Source organism: Prorops nasuta, unplaced genomic scaffold, assembly GCF_024137725.1.
Source record: "Prorops nasuta isolate Cenicafe-Biocafe unplaced genomic scaffold, Cenicafe_Pnas_1.2 PNAS00014, whole genome shotgun sequence".
Taxonomy (NCBI): domain Eukaryota; kingdom Metazoa; phylum Arthropoda; class Insecta; order Hymenoptera; family Bethylidae; genus Prorops; species Prorops nasuta.
The window spans coordinates 1,868,810-1,896,374 of NW_027116811.1; the positions used below are offsets into that span (position 1 = coordinate 1,868,810).

Here is a 27,565-nt window from a genome sequence, read left to right on the forward strand (position 1 = left end):
CCGCCATCGGTATATATATATATATACATATATATATACATACTATATATGTAGAAGAGAGTTGGCGTATTTGTTCGCCAATTATTTCGTCTTGCGCTTACCCATATGGGCTTTTATCGCGAAATTGTACAAGTGAGCTAGAATTTATTGAAAAATAATAAAACTCGAGTATTATTTATATAGTGGTACATTTTTTCAACGAAAATGCCATGAATGTGAAATAAGGTAGTTCGTTCCGGTAGGATATAAAATCTGATTGGTTTCTGGATCAGGTGCAATGGATGGCGCATATAAAGAAGGGAAAGATCACTTGTCGAAAATGATATTTTCTGCAAAATTGGTTTAATATGGGCGAGCCTCGGGTAAAAGCGGAAGGGCGTGTGCGACACCGCGTAATCTAACTGGGTAGTAGTTTTTACGCCTGTGGAGATAATAGAAAGGGTGTAATCGTGCTTGGAAGAAAGGTCGGCCAGTGTGAAACGTCAGTGGAATATTGTAGCCTCGGCTGCGATCTCTTGGAATATCACTAGCAATATCCTACGGCTCTCGGCTAGTCCGTGCAATTTGCGAAAGTATATCGCTCGTACCAGCGGTGTATATATCGGCACAAGAGCGTATTCGGGGAATCCCGTGCTCTTCTTCAGAGAGGTAAGTGCATATCGTAAGCTTCACCGAGGACAACGTGACACTCGGATAGCCTTTCTGAATCGACCATATCAACGTGTCCGGAACTTGCTTCTACCCCGAGAATCCAGAAGAAATTATATATATATATATAATATATACGTTTATCCTGCAATTAATATTTATATATTTATAAGAAAAGAAGAAGTAGAATGAAAAACTGGACAATTTTGCTCGCCTGCGTTTTTCTCATCTTTAAATTTTTAGACTCTCCGAGTCTCCGCTCCTTTTTACCTTCTTTGTGAAATTATTGCGAGAAAACAGGAGATAGACGAGTATAAAAACAATGGATTTAACAAGTCTCGTACCTGCCACATATCGCGCCCAGGGAAATATGTTTTCAAAAGCTCCTAACGATATTTCATGAAATTACTTCCTCGCTTCCGTTTTCTTCGCTAAAAATGTTAGTTAATATTTTTATAATAAGCTGTGTGGAATAACAAGCTGTGTACATGAAATCTCCTTTTTTCTTCTTTCCCTCTTAGAGCGAATATAATTGGTTTTATTGAAATTCCAGAGTTTTCTCGCGCAAATAATTAGTCTAATTGAATGATAAATTTATATTAACGATCTTTGTTATTGCGAGCATAATGCATTCTGCAAATGATAATACAAATCGCATCAACAATAAGAATTAATGAAAACATTTGGCTGTCCCATTATAGTGCTGAGAAATACGAGCAGGCGTATTATTCGTCTAACGAAGCAATTATATATCTTCTATAAACTGTTGATATCGAAAGAGCCAAAATTGAACGGTTACGTATTATTATTAATTTAATTTTACGAATGTATATAGCGGAAAAGCTCCGTTCTGGCGAGCAAAGTTTAATTATAACAATATTTGGTCGCTTCCATTTTGCACGCTTTAATATTTTGCTCCACATTATGAAATTTCATAGCCGGTAAAACCCAACGCATATTTTAAATTGTTTTGAACTTGTTGTCAGTGTAGAGCTGCGCGAGCATGCTTAAACTTACGAGAGAAAGCATTTTCTGTTTCACGTGAGCCTTGTCTCGAAAATACCTTTTCCGTCGTTCCGGTGCTAAATCCTGAAGGCACAGAAGATTTATTCGAATCAAGATACTCTCGGGTGATTGCTAAGCTCGGCCCTCGGAAGATGTATTTCAGGTGCGAAGAAGAAGAACGGCATAGTTTAGAGGAAGGATATAAGGGAAGCCCTTTCACTTGATAGCAGGCTTAAACCAACCCTTATAGGCATATTTCCTTTATTGGAAATATCTCACTCATATAATTACAACCCTAAACACACGATGCTACTGCGATTTTCTCTTTCTGATAAAAAACACAATGTGATATATTATTTTAATTTAGTGGAGAATAAAACTGTATCTTTTTACTGTCGATGCCCATCCTTATTGACCCTTGTAAAAAAATAGAAAATATTGCTTGCAAAGCCACACTTTTTCCTCCATCATGTACGCTTTTACTTATAATGATCGATATCTATCATTTGAGAAAATGATTAAGCTCCATAATGCAAAAGCAATTATAAAACAGTTTTTGAATAGAGCTTTATAGCGATGCAACGCAATCTTCTTCTATGCGGAGGCTTCGAATTCGTTGGTGTAGCTACAATATAAGGCTTTTGATTATATTGTTGGTTCTTTGATACCTAAGGAAGTGCATACTTTTTCTATAAAGGAGCAATATCGGAGACGTTATTAACTATTATTATTCTCCTGCAAAGTATAGACCGTCTTAAAGGTTGCTTCAAGTGTGGAGGAGGTAAGGTATCTGTCAAGAGTCGAGAGTAAATAACCCGAATGCGATACACTCTGGTAAATATGTCTCTCGATACGTCACAGAATTCTCACTTTATGCTCAGTCATTTATAACTCGAAGACGGCTATGACTAGCTGTGGTTATGATGAATAACGTGCACTTTGAGAAGTCCGATGGAAGACTTGAGCCAATGGATAAGAATGAGCAGATATGATGAATATATGCTCACAGAATTGCATTGTTGCACTCTCAACACAATTACCCCAATTACTTAGTCTTGCAAATAATTAATTGTAGGTACGATCTTGAGACAACAATATACATATAGTGCACACACTGGACTATGCAAATAAAATTATTGTAGCAACTTTATTTTACCAATTTTTAATGGCAAGAGCTACTTTGTTTAAAAGTTTCTGCGATTTTTGGTCTCATTGTCCTATATTTTTCTATTTTATAATCCATGTAGCTATAGGTCGTTCACTTTCAATTCTAAAGCCTTCGATTAATTCCAACAGTGATAGTAATCGTATTTGGCGCCACCTCCAGTGAGTACGAAATTTACGACTTTGGATTTCGCGAACTCTGTTGGGTCCACCGAGGTGATTATAGCCACGACAAAGACCAATATCCATGGTACACACTAGTTTCCAAGACAAGCCAATCAATTCCCTTTACCATCATCCAAGTAGATAATTGTATTATTAATGCTTCAATTTCTACATTAAGCTGCTAAATAGAAAGTACCATGAAACTTTATGAAATAACCCATTTGCAGAGTTTCTGTTGAAAAAGAACATTTTATTTCTCGATTATAAGTAATTTTCGCTGATCATGGACAGAAGAACAACGATATTGATAAATTGTAAGATCGGACGTTAATATTTAAGACTCTATCTCACCATTGAGCGTTGCTCTCTTTTACAAATTGTGTGTTTACAACCAAAATCCAGCTGTCTTATTAAAACATTCTTCCCATTTGCATGATAGCCTCTCTTCCAATTCATTTCGATTGAAACAGATTAGTATGGCCACAGTTACATTCAGATTAAGGACACTCCGAGGGCGCATTGATATGTATACACGACAGTATGCAATATCCATATATTTGAATACGTATCTGTTTTCACTGGAAAACCAGTATTATATGTTTCGTAGATCCTCTCCACTGCGAATTTTAGTGCAATGAGAAAATTTAAACCATACACGAGCTCTTATTCGAAAATTGAATACGTTAGCTTCCCATGATTATAATATTATTCCTCGCGTGGGAATTAAACACAAGTTCTCCATTTTAGCGAAATAAAGAAATTTCACTGTTTCGTAATCTTGATAAATTTTCACGGTTCCCTCCTTCACGATTAATCATCATTAAACTAAGGACCTGCTTAAGCATTGCACAAGTAACTAGGATTCCAGACGATCATACCGAGACTTCATGCTTAGTATATGCGACTGTAGTTGCTAGTATCCATAGCCAGAAACTAGGCGTACATATCTCCATTCCCGGCGAAATACCAGCGATTAACCCCTCTACGCAGTGTGCATCACGTACGCTACAATTTCATTTCCGCTACATTCCATGATATTCCGTGAATTTAAGTAATAAAATATCCACTTTAATTAATGCGAACGAACAACCGGTGGAGAATTGCCACGAGAAAAAACCTGAAACTTCTTCAGCATCTTAATCGTCGACTATACTCTTCGATCGTGCAACAATTTCTTAAATTCAATAAGTCTTTTTTTTTATGCTTTTTGGGAGTGCAAAATTTGAAAGTAAAATTGGGCCACAGTTGAGTTTGTTGTACGAGATGGCGGTTATTACCCGTAGCTGTGAATCGAAGCGGTGTCTTCGTTGGGAATGCCGGCGATTAAACTTTATAGACCCGATCGCTCGAAATGTCCGATCCGGCAAAGGGAGAACAGGCTTGATTGCTGCAGGCGAACGATTTGGGGTGGTGGTTCAATCGTTTTATACCACGAACCATTTCATTGCTGGAGCACACGAATACACGAGAAGACATATAGCATAGATATACATATATCTCAAACCTATATATATATATACATGAAAGATATTCATGCAAGGCCAGAGAGAAGTCGAGGAACTTTTCAGTGCAGCATCGAGTTGGTCCATCGATTCGTACACGAGGTCATCCCCTATTCTCTAGTGGACAGATTCTCTTCAACCTGACTATTATAGTCTCGAAGGCCGATGGTACCACGTCTTAAATGGAGATACAGAGATATCAGTGTGGACCGATCGGTCTATACCATTCTTTTTCTCTCGTTATCCTTGCAACTGACCGAGGGGACCAGATATCCCTCAGGAATTAACTGTCCGTTAACAAAAAAAAAAAAAAAAAAAAAAAAAGAAAAAGAAAAAGAAAGTAAAAGAAAGAGAAAAAAGAAAAGAGAAACTGTGTTACGTTGGAAATTTAGTTGAGAAAAGTCGAGAAAGGAGAAAGATAGCTGTAAGGTACGTAAAGAGAAGAAAGTAGATTCTACCAGGAAAAGTGACTTGTGAAAATGAGATGAAGGGGATGGGGTGGAAAGAAAGCATCCTTCTGTAAGCCTTGGTTGCTGTATCTAGAGGTACTAGCAAGCACCTTCCAATATCCTGTCATCCTGCGAAAAATTGCGAGTATAGGTGCAACTCGGCAGTGACGTGTAACGCGTCGTTGCTCGATAGCGAAAAAGGGATTCCAGACCATTGGTCACGACAGCGCTTAAGCGACATTCTATCTTTCGTCAGCTAGCTCTGTTGCCGACACTTTATGCTTCGTCGTTGCTAAACCCTGGAGGCTGCCTGCTCTTTTCTCTCATAGAAACACCACGGTTTCTTCCCAAGACTTTGACTCTGCTTCTTTACTTCCCACGTTTGTTTCCAAAGCAACTTTTCCTCTCTCCTCTCTCTCCTCCCCCTTCTCTTCCTTTGCCACTATTCTCTCTCCCCCCCCCCTCTCTTGTTTAACTTTAAAGCTGCTCCTTCATCCCAATAAAATGTCTGTTTGCTGTATGTCCCATGCAACAAAGGTGTCCCTGTCCCGTTTCCTAGCTCTCCGATTCTGAAGAGGTCTATATATTTCTATACGATCCATTCTTCCTTCGAGCTAAGGACCTTTTACAAACACGCCAGGATTAAGGACGACTCGTAAAGCATTCTCATTGCGATAAACCTGCTTCGTCTAATGGGCAAACTATAAAAGTTTTTATCACGCAACTTCATTTGCGAGATGCTGGATTAAAAAAGCCTGCTGAATTTGGAATATCATTCGCGTTTACGCACCGATGAGTGAAATTTTAATTTCCCACTTGATACTGGTGGATATGACGGAATGTATTCGTGTGTATGGTGTATATGTGTGTGTAATGTGTGAGTGTGGCCAGCCAAGCAATTAGAGGCAAGCCCATACATTTGTAATTAGATTTATGGCAGCAATTAGTGCATCTCTCAGCGTGATATTGCGCTTAGTTTGACACTTGATTCAGAATCAAGAAACTGTTTCAGAGTCATATCGTCGTCCCCCATGACACGCAGACCGCTTGTCTCTATGAAATAACTCTAAATGTTCATAACGAGAATGAAAAAGAGTATATAAAAAGTATGGAAAAAGTATATCTAGAGAGGTAGGATGAAATTTATACCCATTTCAAGCTTTCGGATAAGCCAGGAACGTTTGTTACAGTGGAATAAAATGTGGTATAAAATATAGAATATAAAACGTTACTAATTATTAATTCTTTCTTCGCGGGCTTCTCTCTATTTAAATGTCGGACAGTTTCTTACTGGCCAAGTTTGCTGGGTTTCGCGTAGCTGGATATTACATATATTTAAACATATTAGAAGTTTTGACAAATAAGGAAATTTAAATCCCTCCTTGTTAAACACGGGCATGCTCATTCTCAACTCACAAGAGAAGTTTGGCAAAGCTGCGCACTTGCATGTTTAGAAAATAGAAGTGTATACGTGAGAGTACTTTCTTGCTGCGAGCTCCATCAGGTAGTCCAACATGGTGTTGTAGTTGTACCACAAGGGGAACCAGTATTAGTTTCGCGTCAAACTTCCGGTGAATTCAGCAAATTTCGACTCGCCGGCTTAAAGTATTTCGAGAGTTGAGTTTAATCCAGTCGATAAACTAATCAAACGTTTGAATCGACCGGACTGTAGCGTCAGCTTCAATTTGTCACCAATGACATTCACGGTTCCTTTCAGTTAAGGTGGGATAGTGTGGGAGTGGTTGAAACTCGTACGTGCGTGAGCTCTCTCTCTCTCTCTCTCTCTCTCTCTCTTTTCGTATACTTGCTGTCCCGTGTGTGTGGATGCACGTGTCGTTGCGCACCCTCGTATTTGCTTAAGCGTGTTTGCACCCGTGCATGTTGAGGAGACGCTTTATTAGACCACCGAGATCTTTAGCTTGGTCACGGAGTTGACGAAGAACGACGGGGATGCGGAGGCACGAAGTTTGTTCACTTGGCAGTGGCATAAACGGCCTCGGGATAGACAAGAATGCGTAAGGACTGGCTGAGGAGCTAACTCGAAGCATCCAATGGAAATCAGACAGTTTCTATCGTATATTTGTGCGGCGTGTGACAGAGATAAACACTGCGAAACGAGCTCTAAACAATTTTTATAAAATTACTATATTAACAATCGCGAACAACTGCGGGTAACCAACGAGATTGCACGACCTTGTAAATTTACATTTTTAGTTCTCCAATAATTTCAAATCCCAGATAAACTGTATCGAGTTACTCGCTTTCGGATTATAATGTAAATTTACAACGACAGACGCATAAGTTATTATCATTACCAATTTGTTCACGATCGTCGTTGCATGGAGTTTGTCAAAAATGTCTCGCATCGAGTATACCATATTTCAGATTGCACGTATATATATATGTGTGTGTGTGTGTGTGTAGAGTGGTCGTTGAGGGGTCGAGGGGCAAAGCGATGCTTTTCATGGTGTAGCGATGGAATGACATGGAGAAACTTCCGGTGACGTTCAAGAGAGCTTCCTGCAGAAACAATAGAGCCATCTGCATCCATGGTTTCAATTACGACGATGAAGCTCAGCGGAGATCGCGCTTGTCCATCGCCTGGTGATTTGATAAGTGGCCCTCCCTCTTGGCATCCTGCGCTCGTGCTATAAACCCCGTGCAATTTCCCCCTTTCCAAGCAGCTTAATGGAAATCGGCCGAGGCTAAATCTCGCCCGAAGGCACGTTGTCGCAGCCTCGGTTTTCCTCCGCGTTATTAGCCAATAATCCTTTTGGTATCAACAAATAGCGTTGAATCTATATCGATATGCTACAGCAGCCTGCGCGTATAGTTGAAGATATAGAGGATGTACTCTTAAATAGGGGGGAGCCTATCGAAGAGAGGGCTGCGGGTCAACGACGGAGCTCGTGAAACGAGAGGCCCTTTCGCCCCATTCTCGATCGACACGAATTAAACTTAACCATAATTAGCAGACGCCGTGGTTCGTTTAACCACGCATAACCGCGTGTAAATTGTAATATATCCCGCAGAGCTGGATAGCCAGCGTGGATGGTTTTGCACGCTCCGATCGTCCTGCTAGAGGCGCGTGCGGTCGAGAGCCCGTTCGTTGGCCAACATTGAATAGCAGATCAGGTGATTGCGATCCCATCGATCTATGGTCACCGACCGGAGCTTATGCTGCCCGGGCTGGAAAGCCGCTCCACGGTTGCTCGTGAACGCTCTGCACAAAAGCGATTGGCAAACTGGACAAGTATCCCCAAAGCCTCTTCACCACCGGTAAAAGAGATTATGCCATCCGAAATTCTTCCGCTTCTTGTTACTTAATTATCTCGCTCTTTATTGCACTTTTTTCCACCAACAATTTCCAATATCTCGCTTCGGCGAGTTTATTCCTGTTTTATTTTTGTGTCGTATATATATAGTAAAATAGACTATACAGACTGGGGGAGAAAAACGCTCGGCATTAATGTAACTTTGGCGAAAAAGTAGATTTATCATATCGATTCCTTACGAATGCAAATGAATACAGCTCGTACTAACTTTCATTAAAGGTATAGCGTGCCGATAAAGTTGCTTTGCATGTAGCGAGCGATATATTTCAATTTTATCCGATTCGTGTGTATGATATACGCCACAGTGGCTTGCTTACTATATTTATAGAAAGCTCGAGGTTGTTATTTAAATTTGATTAAAGTCGAAGGCTCGATTTGGGAAATTATTTATCGAGGAAGGTAGGATTTTATTAATTAAAACTTTATCATAGAGAGGTATCAGGGAGTTATCAATTTTCCTCGTTCGATTTTCTGTACTTTTCCAGTGCAAATATTTTGTTAGCTAGATTCGAGATGTGCAATCAATCTTCCGGGTTGGTTTAAGATTTTATTATCTTGATAGCAGAGTTTTATCATTTTGTCGGAACTCCCCTGCATGTATACTTGGACTGTACGTGCGCACATTTGTGTCAGCGTTCGCCAGTATCGTTGTGCTATCCAAGGAAGACATCTCCAGTTTCAGAGTAGAACAAACGACACGTCGTGTACACCTCCACTGACGACCCTATAGAGACTACGAGACCCTTCTTCAGACTTAATGAATGAGCTGGCACACTGAAGAAGCTGATGGGAGCAACAAGATAGCTAGTTGGTTACGGTTGTTACAACGTTTCTATTTTTAAAAACTCTTCAATGTTCTTAAGTATGGCTTTCATCTCTCAAATCGTATTAATAATATTGTAGATTGCATATTTAATTGTTTTTATTACAAAATTGATCTTTTCTTTGATTTCATTGCACAAAGTATTTCTCCTCAAAGTATGCTTTGCATGAAATCGGAAGGATAACTGCTGCATATCAGTAGTAACATGGTTCAAATTGCAGTGGCCTAGCTGGTGATACTATTTGCAGGCATTTTGGCAAGCAAGAGAACAGAAAGCAGTCAACCCTGGCATTAATCTGCATTACATTAAAGCCTCAAAGGACGACGAGTTTAATTATAATAGAGGAACGTAGGGCGTGGACAGCTATTTATGTAAAGTCCCTGTTATTGAAGGAATGTGTCGATGCTATAAAATCCCTCTAACGTCTATACAACTTCAGCTTCAATATTAAATAGAGTTGGAATAAGTATTTAATTTTAGGAGTTAATTAATTGACCGCCGATCATTTTTTCTTCCGGAATAATTCACTCTTGTGATGCATATTCTATATATACAGGATAATCAAATTAAACTGTAGCTAATCCAGCGATTAATAAAACAGGAGCACTGGCTATAATCTATGGTATTAATGATAACAGACGTATATTACCGTTAAAAGTGGTGGTTTCCAAATTGGCTTGTCTATTTTATCTCGATTCATCAATAACTAATTGTAATATATAGGAAGTACTATATATAAAGCGAGGCTTTATCATAATTTAAAATTTTACTAGGTTATATAGGTGATTCGCTATCCTTCCGATGCAAGAGGATTGCAGAAGAAATTAAATAACAGCACGCGTGGACTTTACGCAAATTTTGGTACAACTGAATTTCAATGAAATAAATTAAACTCTATTTTTAGCTGAAACTCCGAGGAATAAAAAGACACTTTTTTATTTTTTAATTTAAAACTTAGCTTTATCTCCTTATCACTGACCCTTGCGAAAAACAGAAAAATTGGTCTGGCAAAATGTCACTTTTCCCAGTTTTAATTATACGTATTTTATATGTTTATTTTCGAATAAGCTAGGCTAATAATAATAAGTTACATATGATTCACATATTAAGTGGAATCTCGAGAACGTGGCACATTTTTATGCCAAGCTCGAGGTTGAAATAAATCTGGCTGAAATCGCTTTTCTCGTTTTTATTGGCACACACACACACACACAAACACATTATATGTATATTTTCTGCAGCACGCTTTTACGTAGAGGGTTGTGTAAACGGTTGGCGTAGAAAAATAGGCGACAACAAATAAAATGCGATATATGGAGGAGCTTGGCTTTAGCCTTGCAATGTTTGACGATGAAGCGGTATTTGCCTTATGGCTTTGGTCGTTTCTGATAAACACGCGAAAAACCTCGGCGTAACAGCAACGATAAGACGCGCCATAGTTGTCTGTCATATCGCTGATCGTATCGACACGTTTCCGCTCTTTTCTTCCGAAAATCTGTCGATCTACTTCTTTCTGAATCGCTCCGTTTTACGCTCAGTGGAAAAGGGTCAATTCGCTTTGAAACATGGTCACACCATTTTGCCAATACGACTATGGCTACGACGGTCATTACGTTTAAGCGAGAAAAGACTTTAAGAATTCTATTAGGGTTATGAAAAAAAGCGTCGTCACTTTTTTATACGGATTCATCTTTACGTCGTGATTAAATTGATTATTAAGTAAGAAAAAGCAAAGATAAGACTCTCCAGGCATCATTTCCATGATTTTTATTCAGCGAAGGATGCCATATATATATATATATATATATATATATATATCTGTAAAAACGTTCCCTGGCTTGATATTTTCAGGAGACTCGATAATATCTGATATAGGTACGGGTTTCACTTACCGGATTGTTGTTCAGTGTGAATGAAAGACTGGCCGCTGGTTTGGAGGGCGGCAGGCTACAATTTGCTCTCAAAGTGTCCCCTGGGTCATAGCGCTCCCGTTCCGATACGATGACGGGTTTGCCTTTGGGTAAAGCTGGAACAATAATTTTGAAAGTCTGTCTCACGTTTATTGATCACGGAAGATTTATTTTCATCTTCCATAAAGGGAAAAATCGAGAAAACCAATACTAAGGAATTGTTCATATGAGAATTCAGCCCTTCACCGTAAATTTTATCTAACCAGAAATATTCATCTCTAAAAATGACAAAATTGAAGAATCCATTCTTATCGAGATTGCATCCATTTGATCAGTGATTTTAGATGCGTGTAATATATCGATACGAGCATTTTTTTTTTACAAAATTTGACTAAACGTCATAATTTAATATATATATATATGTATAGGTTGAGGTCAATGACCGTATAAAGTCAATCATTTGGTACCCTCTCGAGATGAATTTCGAGCCAACGCTCCGAGGCAGGTACGTCAGGAAATGACTGTAAACGCTTCTGGGAATATGTTCTATAGAAGCGATAAACCGGTAATTTGCGAAATGATTAAGTGATTAACTAATTATAAAATCTGCTAGAACTGCGTCTACAGGACGTGTGTTAATAAATCGACATTGCACAGGCAACACGTTTAACGCAAAATTAATTACTCGAATAATTCAAAAGAACGTCCTTTAATATTCCGTATACTACAGGAAAATATATAGGTATATTTGTACATATATATTTTCATTAGAGAGATTGCTACAGTACGATATGGCCCGAAATGCGTTATTTTTCAATTGATTGAAAAGCAATTCTATAAAAACGGATGAATAACGCAGAATTTTTTATTTAATCGTTTTTCATTTAATTCAAGCTGTTTTTATGCTTTTGATAATTTGCCTTATTTTAAAACCATTCTGTATGGATGAGTTCATTGGTAATCGGCGAAATGTTGGCTCACGCGAACAGCCCATGAATTCAAACAGATTTAAATGTGCAGTAGTTGGCAAGCATTTCCATGGCCATCTCGTGTATCATTCGATCATCAATCTTGCGTGCCGCTTATCAGAACGCGATTTCGCAATTGGTGAAAAAAAATCTGATATCAGGTTCTCGTGGTGGTGGTGACAGAATTTGCCCGAATGCATCCACAAATATTTCCCTCGACGTTGTAAGACCTCGCAATAAGCTTTTCTCCTCTTACTTTTTCTCGCAAAGTTAAAGCTGATAAAGCAAACAGAAATATTGATAATACTGTATATTTAAGGAGAAATTTTTATGTTTTTCAAGTTGATCGCATTATTTTTGTATCGTACATTTGATATTCATAGATACATTTGAATAAAGTTCCAAGAGGAATTTTATTGTCCTGTTTTCGCATAAAGAATACGCTCGAAACTTTGCTGCTTTGATGTTTAAAGTTATTTTTCCCCCTTCTTTTGTAAAACAGAGATCGTACAACGGTTCATTTCTACATAGTTTTCAAGTCCGGCATGGATTCTGCAAGCTTAATGGATTCGTGGTATTTTAATTCGCGCTCTAGTACGATACTGCATTATCCGAGAGATTCTAGTTGATGGGAACGCATATGGATTAATGAAGTTAGAGTATCATCTATAGTATACGAATTAGATGAAATATCTCGAGTGGATAAAACGCGGTGGAAAACTTGATTACTAAAATTTGGATGGATTAAAAAGACTTTTCCATATAAGGTGAAAGTAACGAAATCACTGAGGAAATTGACGAACGAGACACGAAGCATTAATCCATTTAGACGCTCTCCCGAACCACGAGAAAACTTTCTGATAATTCAACTACAACATTATAAGAATGCTTACTACTATTCTCAGCACTTTCACGTAATTTGGCTTCTATCGCAAAGCTAAATCCACTAAAGCCCTTATTCCTTAGAAAATTCTCGACGGTAAAGGTACGTAATATTTTGTACTTTTCTTGAACACTTTCAAAAAGGTACAAAGTCTAAGGGAAACTTGCTTAGAGCCTTGGCTCGTGCCTCTAATATTATATGCATATTACAATTCTCAATCTTTATAGTTGTTAAGAAGGATGTAAGATTCTTGCTAGAATTTTGATAGAAAATCGCCAGGTTACAAAATTCATTGTAATCTTCTACCAATATTGCTATTTAAAAAATTGCACTTTTTTCGATTCGCTCAAAGCACGATATATATATATATATATATAAATGACAGCAATTGAATTCACATACGTATAGTGTGTCGTCGCACTATACTATTATACTTACACACTACTGTGAGATTCCTCGAGTCTGAAAGCGTTGAGAAGGTTGGCGCGTCTGCTGTAACTTCACAGGTGAATTGGCCCGACAAACCAAAGTCGACGTTACGCAGTGTTACTTGGCTGCTGTTTGATTTGTCGCGCTGTTCCATAAGACAGAGAAACGTACATTAAACTTTAACAATATACAAACACCATTACTATACATTTAAACTTAAAATAGCAGTTGAAACAAAAGGCATGCACAGAGATACGCGAATGCATAAATAATTTTAATTATATAATTAATTGCCTCGGTATATGACTTTTGAAATTGGAGTTTATATATAATTTATCACGAAATATATTCTGCGTTTTAATCAATTAAAAGTGTTTGTCTCAATCGAAAAGAATGTTCAATTATTTATGGGATTAAATTTGTGATCGATGAGAGTGCTTTCTTCGGGTTTATTATATAAGTCCCTGACGATCAAGTGCTGGTTCATTAGAGTCCCGGCAAAAGTTGCATTCGCGAAATGTCATCTTATCCGTAATTATCCAGCACTCGGCTAAATTGGCTCGATGAACTGAGCGACAGGAGCGAGCACCGAAGAGACTATAGTTCTCGAGCACCTTTGGGAGAAAAGTGGGAGGAAGGAAGGAAGGAAGGTTTAATCGGAGCAAGCGAGGCTGAGTGTGCATAATTAGCGGGGGACTTAAATAATAGGGAGAAACGAAATGGAAATGGCTGGTATCGACGATTTTAATGAAAAACGGATCGCGCACGCGAGGAGGCGAGTAGCGGTCCTCGAAAGGTCCAAGTAAAATGAGCTTTCCATGAAAATTTATTCGGAAAACTCGATGCAGGTTGCCCGGGACACGATGCTCTATGAGTTATGTAGGAGAAAAACAAATACTATAATAATGATGGTGTAGAAAGAAACGTTGTGTTTTTTTTTCTCCAATTATTACGTCCGACCCTCCTATTTGCGATGCTGCCATTTTAAATTACAAATTATGGCATCTGGCGCAGATATGCGCATGCATACGGAACGTTTAATAAGACCCTCGTCAATTCCATCGGTTTTTATCATTCCTGCATGTAAATTGAGATTTCTCATGGCTTAATAGTTGATGCTTCAGTCCCCTTCTTCGTTCCGTTGACTCAAGCTTGTTTTTTACGACTTTTGTTACCGGAACTCTCATTCACCATGAAAAAGAGAGCAAATTCCGAATACAACTCTCCGGCTTTTTTTATTCGCTGCAAATAAACAAACAAATCGATTTTTCGGGGGATGTTATTAAATTCCGTAAAAATTCCCGTGGGACTCGAGTGTAACAAAGGGAAATTTTAGCAGATTGAAATACGAGATCTTTTTTTTTGTTCCTTCTAGATTTTTCACTTACAAATTTGCTGTTTTTTCGGCAAGTCTTTCATCTACATGAAACTTCGGATGCGCGTTTGGCTTTGCTTGTCATTCGAGCATAGCGGTACGTGCGTCAAACGGTACGCGTAAACAACGTTAAGCGCAGCTTTTGCGGGACGTTCATTTTACTATGAAACAACAAACGCGTTCGTTTTAACCTGCGAATAAATACGCCTGTGTATTATACACACGTACATGTACGTATGTATATATACGAAGCAGCATGGTACCATAAATGGATGTGTCAAAATCCATCCATATTTCTCAATTTTCAAAACCGATACCGCGGCGGCCAGAGCAATAATGATTATTGCCAAAGAAAAGCCATCACCGACGGTATAACGAAATTAAAATATTATTACATTCAATTTGCAACTTGTACCAATAATATACCATCGTTTCGATTGGCGAGAAGTATTTTTAGGGGGTGAGGAATGAAATTGGACAAATTGGAAGTGGTCGAAGGTGCGAGAGGAGAAACACAAACAAAGAGTTTTGCGGTAGAGAAGCATTCTTTGTAATAATTGGGTATCGAGATAAAAGCTGTGGAGTAGAGCGAGCGCTCGCCGTCGTGGCTGTGTATTGGATTTTATGGGTAGAGCAGGGTTGATATAGGATAGGGATGGATGTTGGTGTAGTACGTCGTGCAATAAATAGGAGAGAAAAGAGAGTGGAGTAAACTTACGTCGACGTCAATTCCAGAGATGTTGAAGATCTTAGTGACTGGGGTTTCGCTCGGTGAGAATCGGTAGAACTCGTGCCTGCCGCGGTACCACTTGAGGGAGTAAAGAGGGGCCTTCTCGAGATCATAATGGCAGCGTAGAATCGCCTCCTGACCACGTTGCACCGCCTCCGGAACCACTTCCAGCTCGACGTTCCGCAGGCACCTCGCACCTTTGTGGCAAATGAGAACAGGAACGGGGCATTAAGTCTAGTGTGCATCATTAGTCCGGTTTTACTGCTCGTGCTGCGAGTTGCAGCGCAGCACGCGTCAGCGAGAAATTGCAATTCCACCGAATGACAATTCCTCACTCCCTCCCTCCTCCTCGAACCCTTGTACAGTCCCCCCCCCCCCCCACCCACCCTCCCCTCCAATTCCATCCCTTTACATCCCCAACGTTTATTTATGCCCACCGTCGCATTCTCCCAGCCCTGTGTGTTTTCCTTCCCGAGGAAGATACGACCAATTCGGAACCACGTTCGATCTTCGTCTCCTCTCTGCCTCCTCGGCTCTCTCTCTCTCTCTCTCTCTCTGTATCTCCTCTCATATATTCTTTCTGTATTTCTCGCTGACGCTTCGTTCAACCAACGGATTATCGACGATTCGACCCATTAAGCCCCGAGGAATTGAACCGTGAGTGGAATTCATATTAAAACGGGGGCCGAGCTTTGCTCCTCCTTGACGCTGGGGCAGGATGGAAGCGTTATTATGTAGCGATACCTCTAGGCTATGCCGTAGTGGTAGTATACATATATATATATATATATATATATATATATTCGGTCGAGCCGAATTGGGACAAAATTCTGCCGGCTGACTCTTTCATAAGAGACGAAGGTATAAGCGCGCGCTGTAAAACGTGTCCTGCGACAAAAACTCTCCACCATCCGTAATATCCCTGTTTATACAAACCGTGCTTCGCTTTTGCCAATCTATTTGTAAAATACACGCGAAGGAATGTGTAATCACAGATGGTTATCCCAGATAAACCTCTTTGGCTATCTCGCGCGCTCGTCATAACCGCCTATTTACTTTTAAAATAAAATTCAAGATTTATCGCGACATGAATATTCAAGCTAACGCGCATTAATATTTATAGTACTAGCGAAAAGCTAGACAAATATGTGCAATGTAAATTCAACAGTTGTATCCATTTAAGAGTGAAATATATTATAAAATAATTTACCAGACACTGTAAAACGCTTTTAACTTTTTAATGTGGTCCAAGTATGGACTTTTTTATCTCGCGTGCATACAACACTAATTCCTCTCTTAATTCAATTTTCAATACTCATCGTTATAGTTGTTTTTATATCTGCGAATTGATTAATCCAAGCTACGAACTTCTCTCGCTCTATCAAGCCTTCGTCCGAAGCTTCGAACTCGTGACAAAAATGTGCATGTCAATTGTTCACGAGGATTAGGAAGCTGTTACAATTAGTAATCCACGTTTTTAATCGAGTTTTCGCTTTTTTAATTATTCGTAATTCAGGAAGAATATTAATTCCTGTTTGGGATAGCTTATAGGGTATTAATTAATAATAAAAAAAATTCACACGTTACAGGATTTGCAAAGCAAGTGTGTTTGTTTGTTTTTCTCGGTGTCTTCAAAATCCAGCACCGAGCTTAAGCTTTGATAGGAAAAAGTATAAGAAAGATAATTTCGTAGTTTTAATTATTTCCTCCTCAGTATTAGAACCCCTCCCCCCAACGGAAGGTAATCGCGTTTGCTTTTTCACCGTGGCCCAACTTCTTCAGCTCATCGCTTTCCTACTTTTCACAACTTTGAAATTTATAACGAAGTTTTAATAGCTAGCCTCGCTAGTGTTGTGAGTAAATACTCTCAAGAAATCGCATTAAAATATCCAAAATGTAAGTCGTACACACATACGTATACACGTTCTTCCTATACGCAGGCAAATAATACTCGTACGAATGAAATTTTTGTCCAAGTCTTGCTTAAGTATACTCGACAATTTTTTGAAGAAGCACGAATATCGTAAAAGCAATTTGCGAGAGCAGCGATCCATAATAAATAAGTTTCTAACAGGGGCATGACATACTTTTAATTACTTTCCATCCAAGTATTTTTATCCAATAGTCATCGATGCACTGTAACATTCAGGAAATTTTGATAAAACTTATTACATCGCGTGGCGTGGAGTATATTTTTCGACGAGACTAGAGTTGTGGAGATAAAATTGGGAAGTTTTGCAAATAGTATACATATGTACATGTTTAAAGTCTGCACTTTTATTTATACGAAAATGCAAATAAATTCTTCAAAGGTTCGTTTCTAAACGCAGAGAGAGAGAGAGAGAGAGAACGGCTTAAAATTCACATTGAGATGATTTAATCGAGAATTGTATTTCTACGTTTGCATTGAAAATCGTAATAGTACTATTGCCACGTTAAAGTCGTCGTTGGAACAATGTATATACCTATATATAAAGAGCATAGCAAAGGAGTGGGTATTGAACGAATGTGAACTAGGAGACTGTAGAAACAAGCCGACCGCACTTTTAGTATAATTCCAGTTCTTCGAGGTGATAGGATATAGGTAGCTATCCGGAATAATTCCGGTATTTCCAAGAGACATAGCGCGAGTACACCTGCGGACGTGCCCTAGGCAAATTAAGCCCGACTCGTAAATGCGAACGGCTACGATCAGAATTGCAAAGTCTCGTTTCGTCTTTTCTCCCCCTCTTCGTGAGCTGTCGCGGTCGCGTCAGCGATGTTTCTATACGGGACGTTACTCACGTGATGAGACGCACCTGCTGCGTTCTGCTTTGAATAAGTACCGCGCGAGTACCGCTTTTTACGACCCCCGCATCTGTTAACGTCCTTCAAAGGATCCTCGGAAGAGCATTTCCGAGGCTGCAGCATCCAAAACCATCTCGATGCTCTCTCCGAAGCTCGACTTGGTTGCGCCATTACATTCGATGCCGTTTCCAAGGAATCTTTCACAATACCACCACCCTGTACTTACATTACCGACTTATCGTCATATCCCAGATTAAATCTTTAACGTTAAAAGCCCCCGATAAGTCGAATATTTGCTAATGCACCACCATGCACTCGCCAGTAATCTCCCGATTGACCTAAAAATCCTCCTGGGAAACTTGTGTCGATGTAATTCCACCCAGTCAAAGAAACAATTAAAAAACCCTACTTCCCTTGATTTATCACGTCTTATACTTTTAACGAATAATAAACTTCAAAAGTTGCTAAGTAGACCAACTTTCGGATTGCTATAGCGATGATGAAAAATTAAGTACAGCAGCTCTTAAAAGAATATTGAAATTTTAAGGTGGTTGTATAGCGTGCTTCAGAATTTTTTCTACGGTCAAAGGACGAAAAAGTTTTGGCTCTCGTGGGATATATAGATCCTTAACAGTGTTAAGAAAAATTTGCTTCTCCGTAGTACAGTACTTAGCGGTGTAATATGGAGAGAGACGGAGAGAGTCGTTTGATCGGATTTTCCGAGAAAATCTCGAGTCTTATCGTCGTATTCCCAGCAAGCAAATTAAATTTCACCGCGAGAAATAATTGAATAGCTGCGGTGGGCCAATCGAAGAGTCTGTACGGAAGATGCACGAGACTGTTACTCTCTGGCCTCCCTCTCTCTCTCTCTCTCTCTCTCTCTATATATATAATAATGGTAACGATAGAGGAGGTTCGCATTAACTCCCACCCTAGAGAGGCGGAAGTTAACGAAATCCTTGAATTATTACGGAAAGTTTGGCAGTTTTATCGACGAGTCAGCGAGCTCTTGCTATCTTACAAATGGCCGTTGTATCATTTCGGGATCAGTACTGGCCAACATTGGTCGACAAGGGTGATTTATAGACGCGATCCCTAGCCTTAAAAATAGCGCGAGCTATACAAACGACTCAGTTTTTCCGATAACGATATTCGATCGAAATATCAAGCGAGAATCTAAGTGCCGCGGCCATTGTTATTTAGAACATTCGTGCGAGCTCTCGGAAATATAAGTGGATTCGGACGTTTTAATTAAATTTTCTATATGGCATTTAATACTCCGGGAGAGCGAAAGCGATTATTCCCGTGCAGGTAAAATGAGCCTCCCGTTAAAAGGGACCTTGCACTTGGCGCGACAATGTTGATTAAGGTTGCGTGTGCAATCGTGACGTTTATATGAAAATTTAAAAGCAACAGAGTGCGACAAAATGGCACGTAATCCTCTTTCGCATCCATTTGGCATCGACGTTCGCTAAGAAAAAGAGCGAGTTTACGTGTAACGAAAGGATTATAAGAGCCAGGGGAAAAACAGTTAGGAGGAGAAGAAAAGTAAAGGTGATAGAAATACATGGACGCAGTATCGCTGCGTCGGTGTGCCTGACGAATTGCGAAAATAAGGGAGAAAGGAGGAAATTGTGTAGAAGCTGGAAAGGCGTGTAGCTGAAATAATGAAGTGAGATAAAAAATTAGCTCTACGCTACTCTGGCTCTTGAGAAAACAGCTGGAGAGAGAAATCGCTTGTAAAATCTTGATTTTAAGCAACGAGCAACAATATAGGAGTTATAGCAAGAAAATATTGGGCCGCAAGAGAGGTGAAACATAATAAAATCATAAAGTTTACAAGCTTGAGATTTGTGCAAACTTCTCGTTTTGGTCGCTAACTGGTGTTGCCGAGAAACTCTGGGGCAATAAATGTTGCAGCGAGAATAGCGCCACGCCACGCCACGCCACGCAGCAAAGAAATTAAATATCACCGATTCCTCTCCAGTTTCAGCAGCTTCGAACGTGAGGATCTCTCGCGAGGAGAGTTATAACGTTGGGGCATGAAAATTCCTATGGAAAAAAAAAACGACGCCACATTACTGGAAGCTTTACGAGAGAAAAGTTGCAATCTCAGTTACGCATGGCACTTCGCGGTCTGACATAATATCCTTCATCAAAAAGTAGCGTTTTTTACTAGCACTTTCGGGTTCGATGACTTTTCATCCGCATGCACAATGTACCTGTACACTATACGTCGTCTATCGTAACAATTCTGTTATGACCGGAATAGTTACGAAAAAGCATTAACAAGAATATATGACGCGGAATAACTGGCGCGTGCGATATAGCCACTTCTCGTACTTTAATACGCGCAAAAGCAAAATACTGGCGGTTGTGCGAAAAAGGGTGAAATATATAGGAAGAAAATGGACACGTTTCAACGACTCGCACAGTTTCTGCGCAAAATTTAACGAGGCGAGATGGTGTACATGCACTATCGTTAAAAAATTTCTAGTTCTTCCACGTAGTAATTTTTGTCTTATTGCAGCAATCTTACAAATATCAGTACGCATAAACTAGAGCATCCTAGCTTTTCACGGTTGGAAGTAAAATAGCTGAAACCCGCGTATACATCGGTTTACAAATATCCAAGTGTATATCTACGCACGGCTCTCTACTCCAACTATTATTAAAGCGCGACTATTGCGGTGTGATATATCGATACGGCATTTCGATAAAAGTCACAGCAATGAAAAATTATGAGACCCTCGCGAGCTCTCGTAAATTTTCCAATATGGACCTCCTTGCTAATAATTAGTACGAACGGATCCTATTGGTAAAGTAAAATGTTATACGACCCTTGAAATATACTCTAGCTATATTCTATATACTTAAAGTTTCAGCGCTGAAATTTGGTAGCGCAGAAAGCGCTGCACATATTCGCCTTTGTCAATATTAACTTCGCGAACAATAAGCTATATAGTTATATAGTTTGATAATATAATATAGCTTGTATAGGATAACCCTGGTTAAGTGTATCGTGACAGGTATAAGACTCGGATAATGTTGGTAACCGAAACATCTGAAACAATTCCGATATCTGTACATCTCTGGCTGTAACTATTGTCCATGAAATGAACTGCACACACACACACACACATATATATATATATATATATAATAAAATACAACATTAAATTTGACTCAACACATACAGCGAGATGCGTTACATGGAATGTCGTTTAAACAATTTTGCAGAATCAATCGTGGTTTCGGTCGGAACGTTGGACAGGTATTTTGAAATAATGATAAAATTCCGGAACACATATACACGCGGAAAGGTCAGCGTTTTCTGAGAGTCTTCGCGCGTTGTTGGCTCTTGCCAAAATTCGATCGTGGTTATTTGACGATGCAGCGTTATATGTTGAAGCAGCAGGGAAAGATAGTTCTCTATGAAATAAGCACGACGAAGGAAGGCTGTTTTAGCTTAAAAGTAGAATGAGAGTTCGTATACCATATAGGCTGACTTCGCTTTACTATAGTTTCTGCTTTTAAACTACGAGAAACTATTGTATTTTCTTATGACCAACGAACTAGAAGCAACCGCTAGACGCTTTGTTCGCTTTTCTCTTATTCCTCCAAGTGTCTTTTGCTCCTGCGCAAGTGTGTGTGTGTGTGTGTGTGTGTGTGCGCGCATCGAGGCGAGAGAAGGTTGGGAGGCAAGTGAGCAAGCGAGGAGCAGCGCGAGGGTGAGGAGAGCGGAGGGCGTCGCGAGAAGAGAGGGACTTTCGTCTCGGTACATCAGGCCGAAATGCAAGGCAAGGAGACGGAATTCGTTTCGGTACAAAAGACAATTCTGGCAACATTAGGTGCATGCTTGCTGCTACGTCGATGTAGCCGCACATTTTTCACCACAATTCTTTACCTCTGACCTTTCTCGTTTGTCCTCTTAATTGAATTTTTTCAAAGGATTCTGTGTCAAGCTCGAGAGCTATCTCTCCGAGCCACCGCCACAGCCCCACGAAAATGAGAGTAGCGCGAGACTCTGCGCGAATTGAAATCCTCCGAGTAAATTATGATAACGTAATTCTTGGCAAATACTCTAACGGTTGCTTGCTTACACGCGCGCGCGCGCGCGCGCGCGTCAAGTTTTTCATATTACCAATGCATTTACACAATTTTTGTAGCCTTATATTTGACATCGATCCCAGTTATCGCGCGAACACACACACAATCACCTTTCCATCCCGAATGAGATTATCTGGATAAAATTTGATGCAAGGAGAGAATATGGAGAGGGGAATTTTTTGCAGGTATCCCTTCGTTGGTTTTTCGTTCGCATTTGTGCCAACGTGTTGTTTTAGGAGAAATTTCATAAAAATTCTATTACACGGGAGATGCATCAGAAGGCATCCAACCGTTTTTCATTACTTCGCGGTGGAAGAGCCACTAGAAAAAAGCTTGAAAGTTTTACGATTAGAGACGCTTCTGGCGTTCAAAGATCCCAAACTCTGGTCGCCCCAATGGAGAATAAGTTTGATGAAGTATCGGAGACTTTCGAGTACGTACGAACGGATCGTCAACAAAGGAAGAACGACCAATGAGGATGACAGTGTCACTGATGATCCTTTGTTAACGGTGATGTAGCATTATCGACGTCTTTCACAACGATTTCTTGCACCACTTTTCCCCCCTCATTTTCCACTATATTCGTGTATATATATATATATATATATACACCGTCTAGAACTATCAGAGACCCCGTCCATTTATTTCTAGTTAAGAAAAATCCAGTAAAGGAAGGAGCTCCTCTCTTGAAATGATTTTCCACATTTCTATCGTTTCGGCACGTATATATCCCGCAGTATCAAAAGACAAGTTACCGTGACTCTTTCCCGATGCTGATGATTTGTTTCCGCGAGAAAAGTTGTACCTTCGCAAATGGGCCTTCACGATCACATTTGTCAGGTAAGAAGTTTGGGAAAGATCTGCCAGTACGAGATTTATTCCGAAAGGCTAATATCTTGGAGAGCAGTTTGTCTTAACATGGCAGTGGTACACATATCTCGTCTGTCCTCATATTGAAGGGAACTACATCTTCGTGCTATTGACATTTCCCAAAAGAGATTTCTGGATGAGGTGATTCGTGAACTTCCGCATGGTCGGGGGCGGTAATACTCCGAATGTCTCTGACAAGCTTGCCAATAGAATTTCTACAAACAAAAGGTAGGACAAAGAAAGCAAGCCGGGATGATAGATCAGGAGGAACCCCTTATCGTTGGCCAGACGTACCACTGATGAGCGTACCACGATATCAAAGCAATCTATATATATATATATATAGTATTATTCATCTCGAGCAATAAAGGCTCGAAAACTGCAGAGTGAAATATTTCAGCATATCCAAACAGTGAATTCTAATAAAGCAACTCTTTATCGCTGTAATTGATACTCCCTCGATTGGCAAAGCAGTACTGCTTAATACTTTTTTTTCATCTCCCATTTGACAGATCAAATATTCATTATATACATATATAGGTATATATTCAATCGTGCGACCAAAGGATACTTTTATCAATCTTTTGTAGCGCTGCAATTGCAAATTAGCAGTTATCGACGTTGCGGGGCTTATTGCCTATCGAATTTCCGCTAATAACGAATTAATTACTTCCGAAATCCACCATAATTGCGATCGCGCCATACAGCGCGTTTCCAATTGGAATTGGCGTACGTAGCGAAGTAATAAGCGCGCCTTATATCAGCAATTAAACAACTTCTGATGAGTTTGCCGTATCTATCCGGCAATATACGGTAAAATACATTGTATGCATCGGTATGGTATAACAGCTCGAAACGTCACGATGTACACACACACAACACACACACACACACGTATCTACCTATTTATATACACCCTGCGAAGAGATTTTACGAACGAAAACGGTGTTATACGCAGCGAGCGAAATGCGCCATTCCCTATTATACGTTCTCTACTTGGATTGGTCAATTCGCTTTATTTTTCCCCTAGATTGTTTGATAAACTTTGTGGCTGTGAGAAAAAAATTGCTGGCATCCGTGCATCAGCAGCAATGGGCTCTCGGTTGCCATTAACTGCGCCCGGGGATCCACGAAATTTATCCATTGAGAGCATTTCCGTCGGGGCTGCTCACCGGCGAGTGGAGCGGGCTTTAAAGTGCGATGCGAACAGTTTCCGCGGTTTCGAAAGTTTAAAAGCTAGCAAGCAGCCGCGCACACTGAATTAAACGGCGGAAGAGGGTAAACAAAATAACTCGAATCGTGCAGCTCCCGCCCTGATTTCTCTCTCTCTCTCTCTCTCTCTCTCTCTCTCTCTCTCTCTCTCTCTCTCTCTCTTTCTCTCTCTTGGTATAGATCCACAGAGCTATCCCAGTCTTCTCCTCTAGGCAAACATATGGGTCTACCGCGTCAGCTCAATGAGAGAACGTTTACAGTGTAGAATCTATGAAAATGCTGCTCCGCGTGCGTAAATGATCGATATAGGTATACACACATATTATGTTAGTATAACTCGAGTAGAGAACCGTACTCGAGTAAGCTAGAGTCTTTTTTTCGGAAGGTAAACAAAGCTCATTTTCCCTACGTTTGGAAAGTGCGTGGAAATATTTTAGGTAAGCACAAAAAGCTCATTAAGCATCGCAGAGCAGAAAGCAGCACGCGAATATGTATTTAACGGTGTTACGCATTGCTTGCACTCAGCAGTTGTCACAATAATGCAATTCCCCACACAAAATGTACCAATTAGCGAGAATGTTACGAGAAGAGAGACCATACTTTGGCCCAAGGGTAAGTGTGCACATGACGCGGCCATGTGTGACAGCAGGGCAAAAAGCTCTTATTAAACTTCATGCATTTTACCTTCAATGTATACATACACACACACACATATATATATATATACAGTATATAATAATATTTTTTAAAATGTTAAAAACTATTACCATCTCAGTTTACGCTTTAAACGTTTTTCGTATAAATTTCCACTTTGCATACTCATTGGGAGTCGACTTCGCGTGTAAACTGGTGCCTGCTGATGGGTTGAGTGACGTATAAGCAATGCACGATATTTTTTCGAATTATTATATCATACCAAAGGTAGAAATCTCCTAATGCGACTGTTAATAACGAGTATGAGCTACGAAAGACGTATCTTATCGGATAGCTGAAACTGTACGAAACACTTGACGTGCTATTGAATAATTTTACCTCGGCTAGAAGCTACGCGTGATGCATGACGGTGTTTGTGATACTCACTGGATACGAGTTTCAGAGTGCAGTGTACGCTGTACTCGACAGCTGTCACAATAATGTGATTCTGTAAGCAAAATGCAGCAATTAACGAGCACGCGTGTTGTAGTGTAGGGAGAGAGAAAGGAGAGGGAGGTAGAGGGTAGACGACACGCGAAGGGCGAACAGCCGAAGCTTGTAGTGGGTGGCCCTGTACTCGATGTGTTTTGCGAGCCCGTCTCGCAAGTACGAAAGCTCGGTCAAATATATATATATATATATATATGTGTGTGTGTGTATATACATATACAGTGGGAAGGAAATTTACGAGGACTCAAAGGAAGACAACGGTAAGCATAATTTGAAGGGAAAAGCCCTTGTTCTATGCATGAAACACGCACACCAAATACTACCAGAATATTTCGATTATAAGAGCGAACAATGCCCTATCTCGCGACGAAACTACCAAGATTTATTCCCGCAATGAACTTTCACGCAAGTCGCTTTACCGTTTCACCCTCGACGATCAAAACCATCCTGTTTAACACCGTAATTTTAGTTTTCGACGGTTGACTGAATTTAAGTAAAATTATACTTCCTTGATAAATATTAATTAATTGAGAAGTCAAATATACAGTAGTTTTTAATCTTTTTGAGAAAATAATCTTGTTAAATATCCGTGTAACGTTATTAATAGCATTAAGTAATGAAAATCTAAAGTATCTAAATTTTCCCAGACGATGCAGTCTGGCTCGAACTTCATGTGTGCTGAAAATGTTTACCTTTTTACTCTGTTCAACTTTGACCCCAACTTGCTCGACGAGATTTAGGTTACTCCGGTAACTCTTGTTGCAGCCTACACGACGTGCATTTAAGTTATTAATTCTAAAAGTTTTCCAAAGTGTCTCTACCGTGCAGCTAAATATTCAATTTGGAATTTAACATAAATTGCATTCGTCAAGATTCGTTGAATAAACTGGTGACAACAAAGGGTTCTTAATCTCAGCAGTGATGAAAGATTGAAGTGTGAACGTAGAATCTCCGAGGGTTTCAATTAATTTTTAATTCAAACTTTTTTCATATTTACTGCCAACGAAAATACAGTCTTCGTTTATATATTTTAATTTCTATTGAAATATTCAATGTGCTTGGTATTAACCCGAGACCTTGAGGATGTCTGTGGAACAATGATGATGTTCCAAGATGTCACTGTCACTCTTTTCTTAAAACCAAGTTTCCTTCCAAGTGAAAGACGACTGGAGAATCACAGATATAATACATATATATATATATATATATATATATATGCTTTTGGTAAAAGTAAAATTACTGGGATCATGAAGGGGCAATATAATGACAGTAACGAAGTCTCGGCGCTGATAAATTCATGGGAGCACAAAGCAGAAGGGTCCTTTGCTCAAGGTGGTCCGTGAAAGAGCTCAAAGTTTCAACGAGGAAGCTGCCACGGGATCGCCCGGCGAAACCGCCCTTTCTTCCATCTTGTGTCAAGCTAAAACTTCTCTCTAATTGCGAGCTTTACTCACTTCAAGGGTGACCTTTTTTTAACGAACAAGAATTTTGGATACTTAAAGGATTTTCTGCCACGCCAATCTGTTAACTAAACTAATTGAATCATCTCTTCAAAATAATAACTGAGAAATTCTATTGATTTGATCATTTAAATTTCTCTGACTTTATACGTTTTTGAGAAAAGTTTTCTAAAATTACATGTCTGCATTGTCAACATTCCGTAGAACGGACTGTGTGTGTACGTACATTCTTTCTTCGAAGCGTAAAGAAGGACATCAGAGTTTATAAAAGTTATACATCCTTTATGGAAGGTAAATATATTACAAAATTGACAGAGTATCACTGAATATTTCAAAAGACGCCAAGAAAATCTGATTATAAATTGAGAAATGATATAGAGTTGAATAATCTAGAAACTAAATGTAATAACAGGAAAATTACTTTGTTAAGCTTAACAAAAAAAGCTATAACTTACGAGGCAAATAAATTCTAACTAACTTTTCCTAATTTTTCTTCGCAAGCTCCACAGTCATGATAAAATGAATGTATGCTTCATACACGTGACAAATTGGCGTTCAAGCTTGTAAAATTCTCGTTAATCATTTTTAATGAAAAA

At 39.5% G+C, this 27,565-nt stretch overlaps 1 protein-coding gene across 2 annotated transcripts in view; it reads right to left on the reverse strand.

The window, feature by feature from the left end:
• LOC136778288 (uncharacterized) overlaps positions 1 to 27,565 on the reverse strand; it is a 62,012-nt gene that overhangs the window by 11,457 nt on the left and 22,990 nt on the right. Inside the window, exons 2-5 of one of the 2 annotated variants that reach the window (XM_066735000.1) lie at positions 15,376 to 15,584; positions 13,292 to 13,427; positions 10,981 to 11,118; positions 3,861 to 3,886 (exon numbers count right to left, since the gene is read on the reverse strand). In XM_066735000.1, coding sequence (XP_066591097.1) covers positions 3,861 to 3,886; positions 10,981 to 11,118; positions 13,292 to 13,427; positions 15,376 to 15,584 — 509 coding nt within the window. The remainder of the gene's footprint in view (positions 1 to 3,860; positions 3,887 to 10,980; positions 11,119 to 13,291; positions 13,428 to 15,375; positions 15,585 to 27,565) is intronic. The other variant, XM_066734999.1, reaches the window with a different exon arrangement.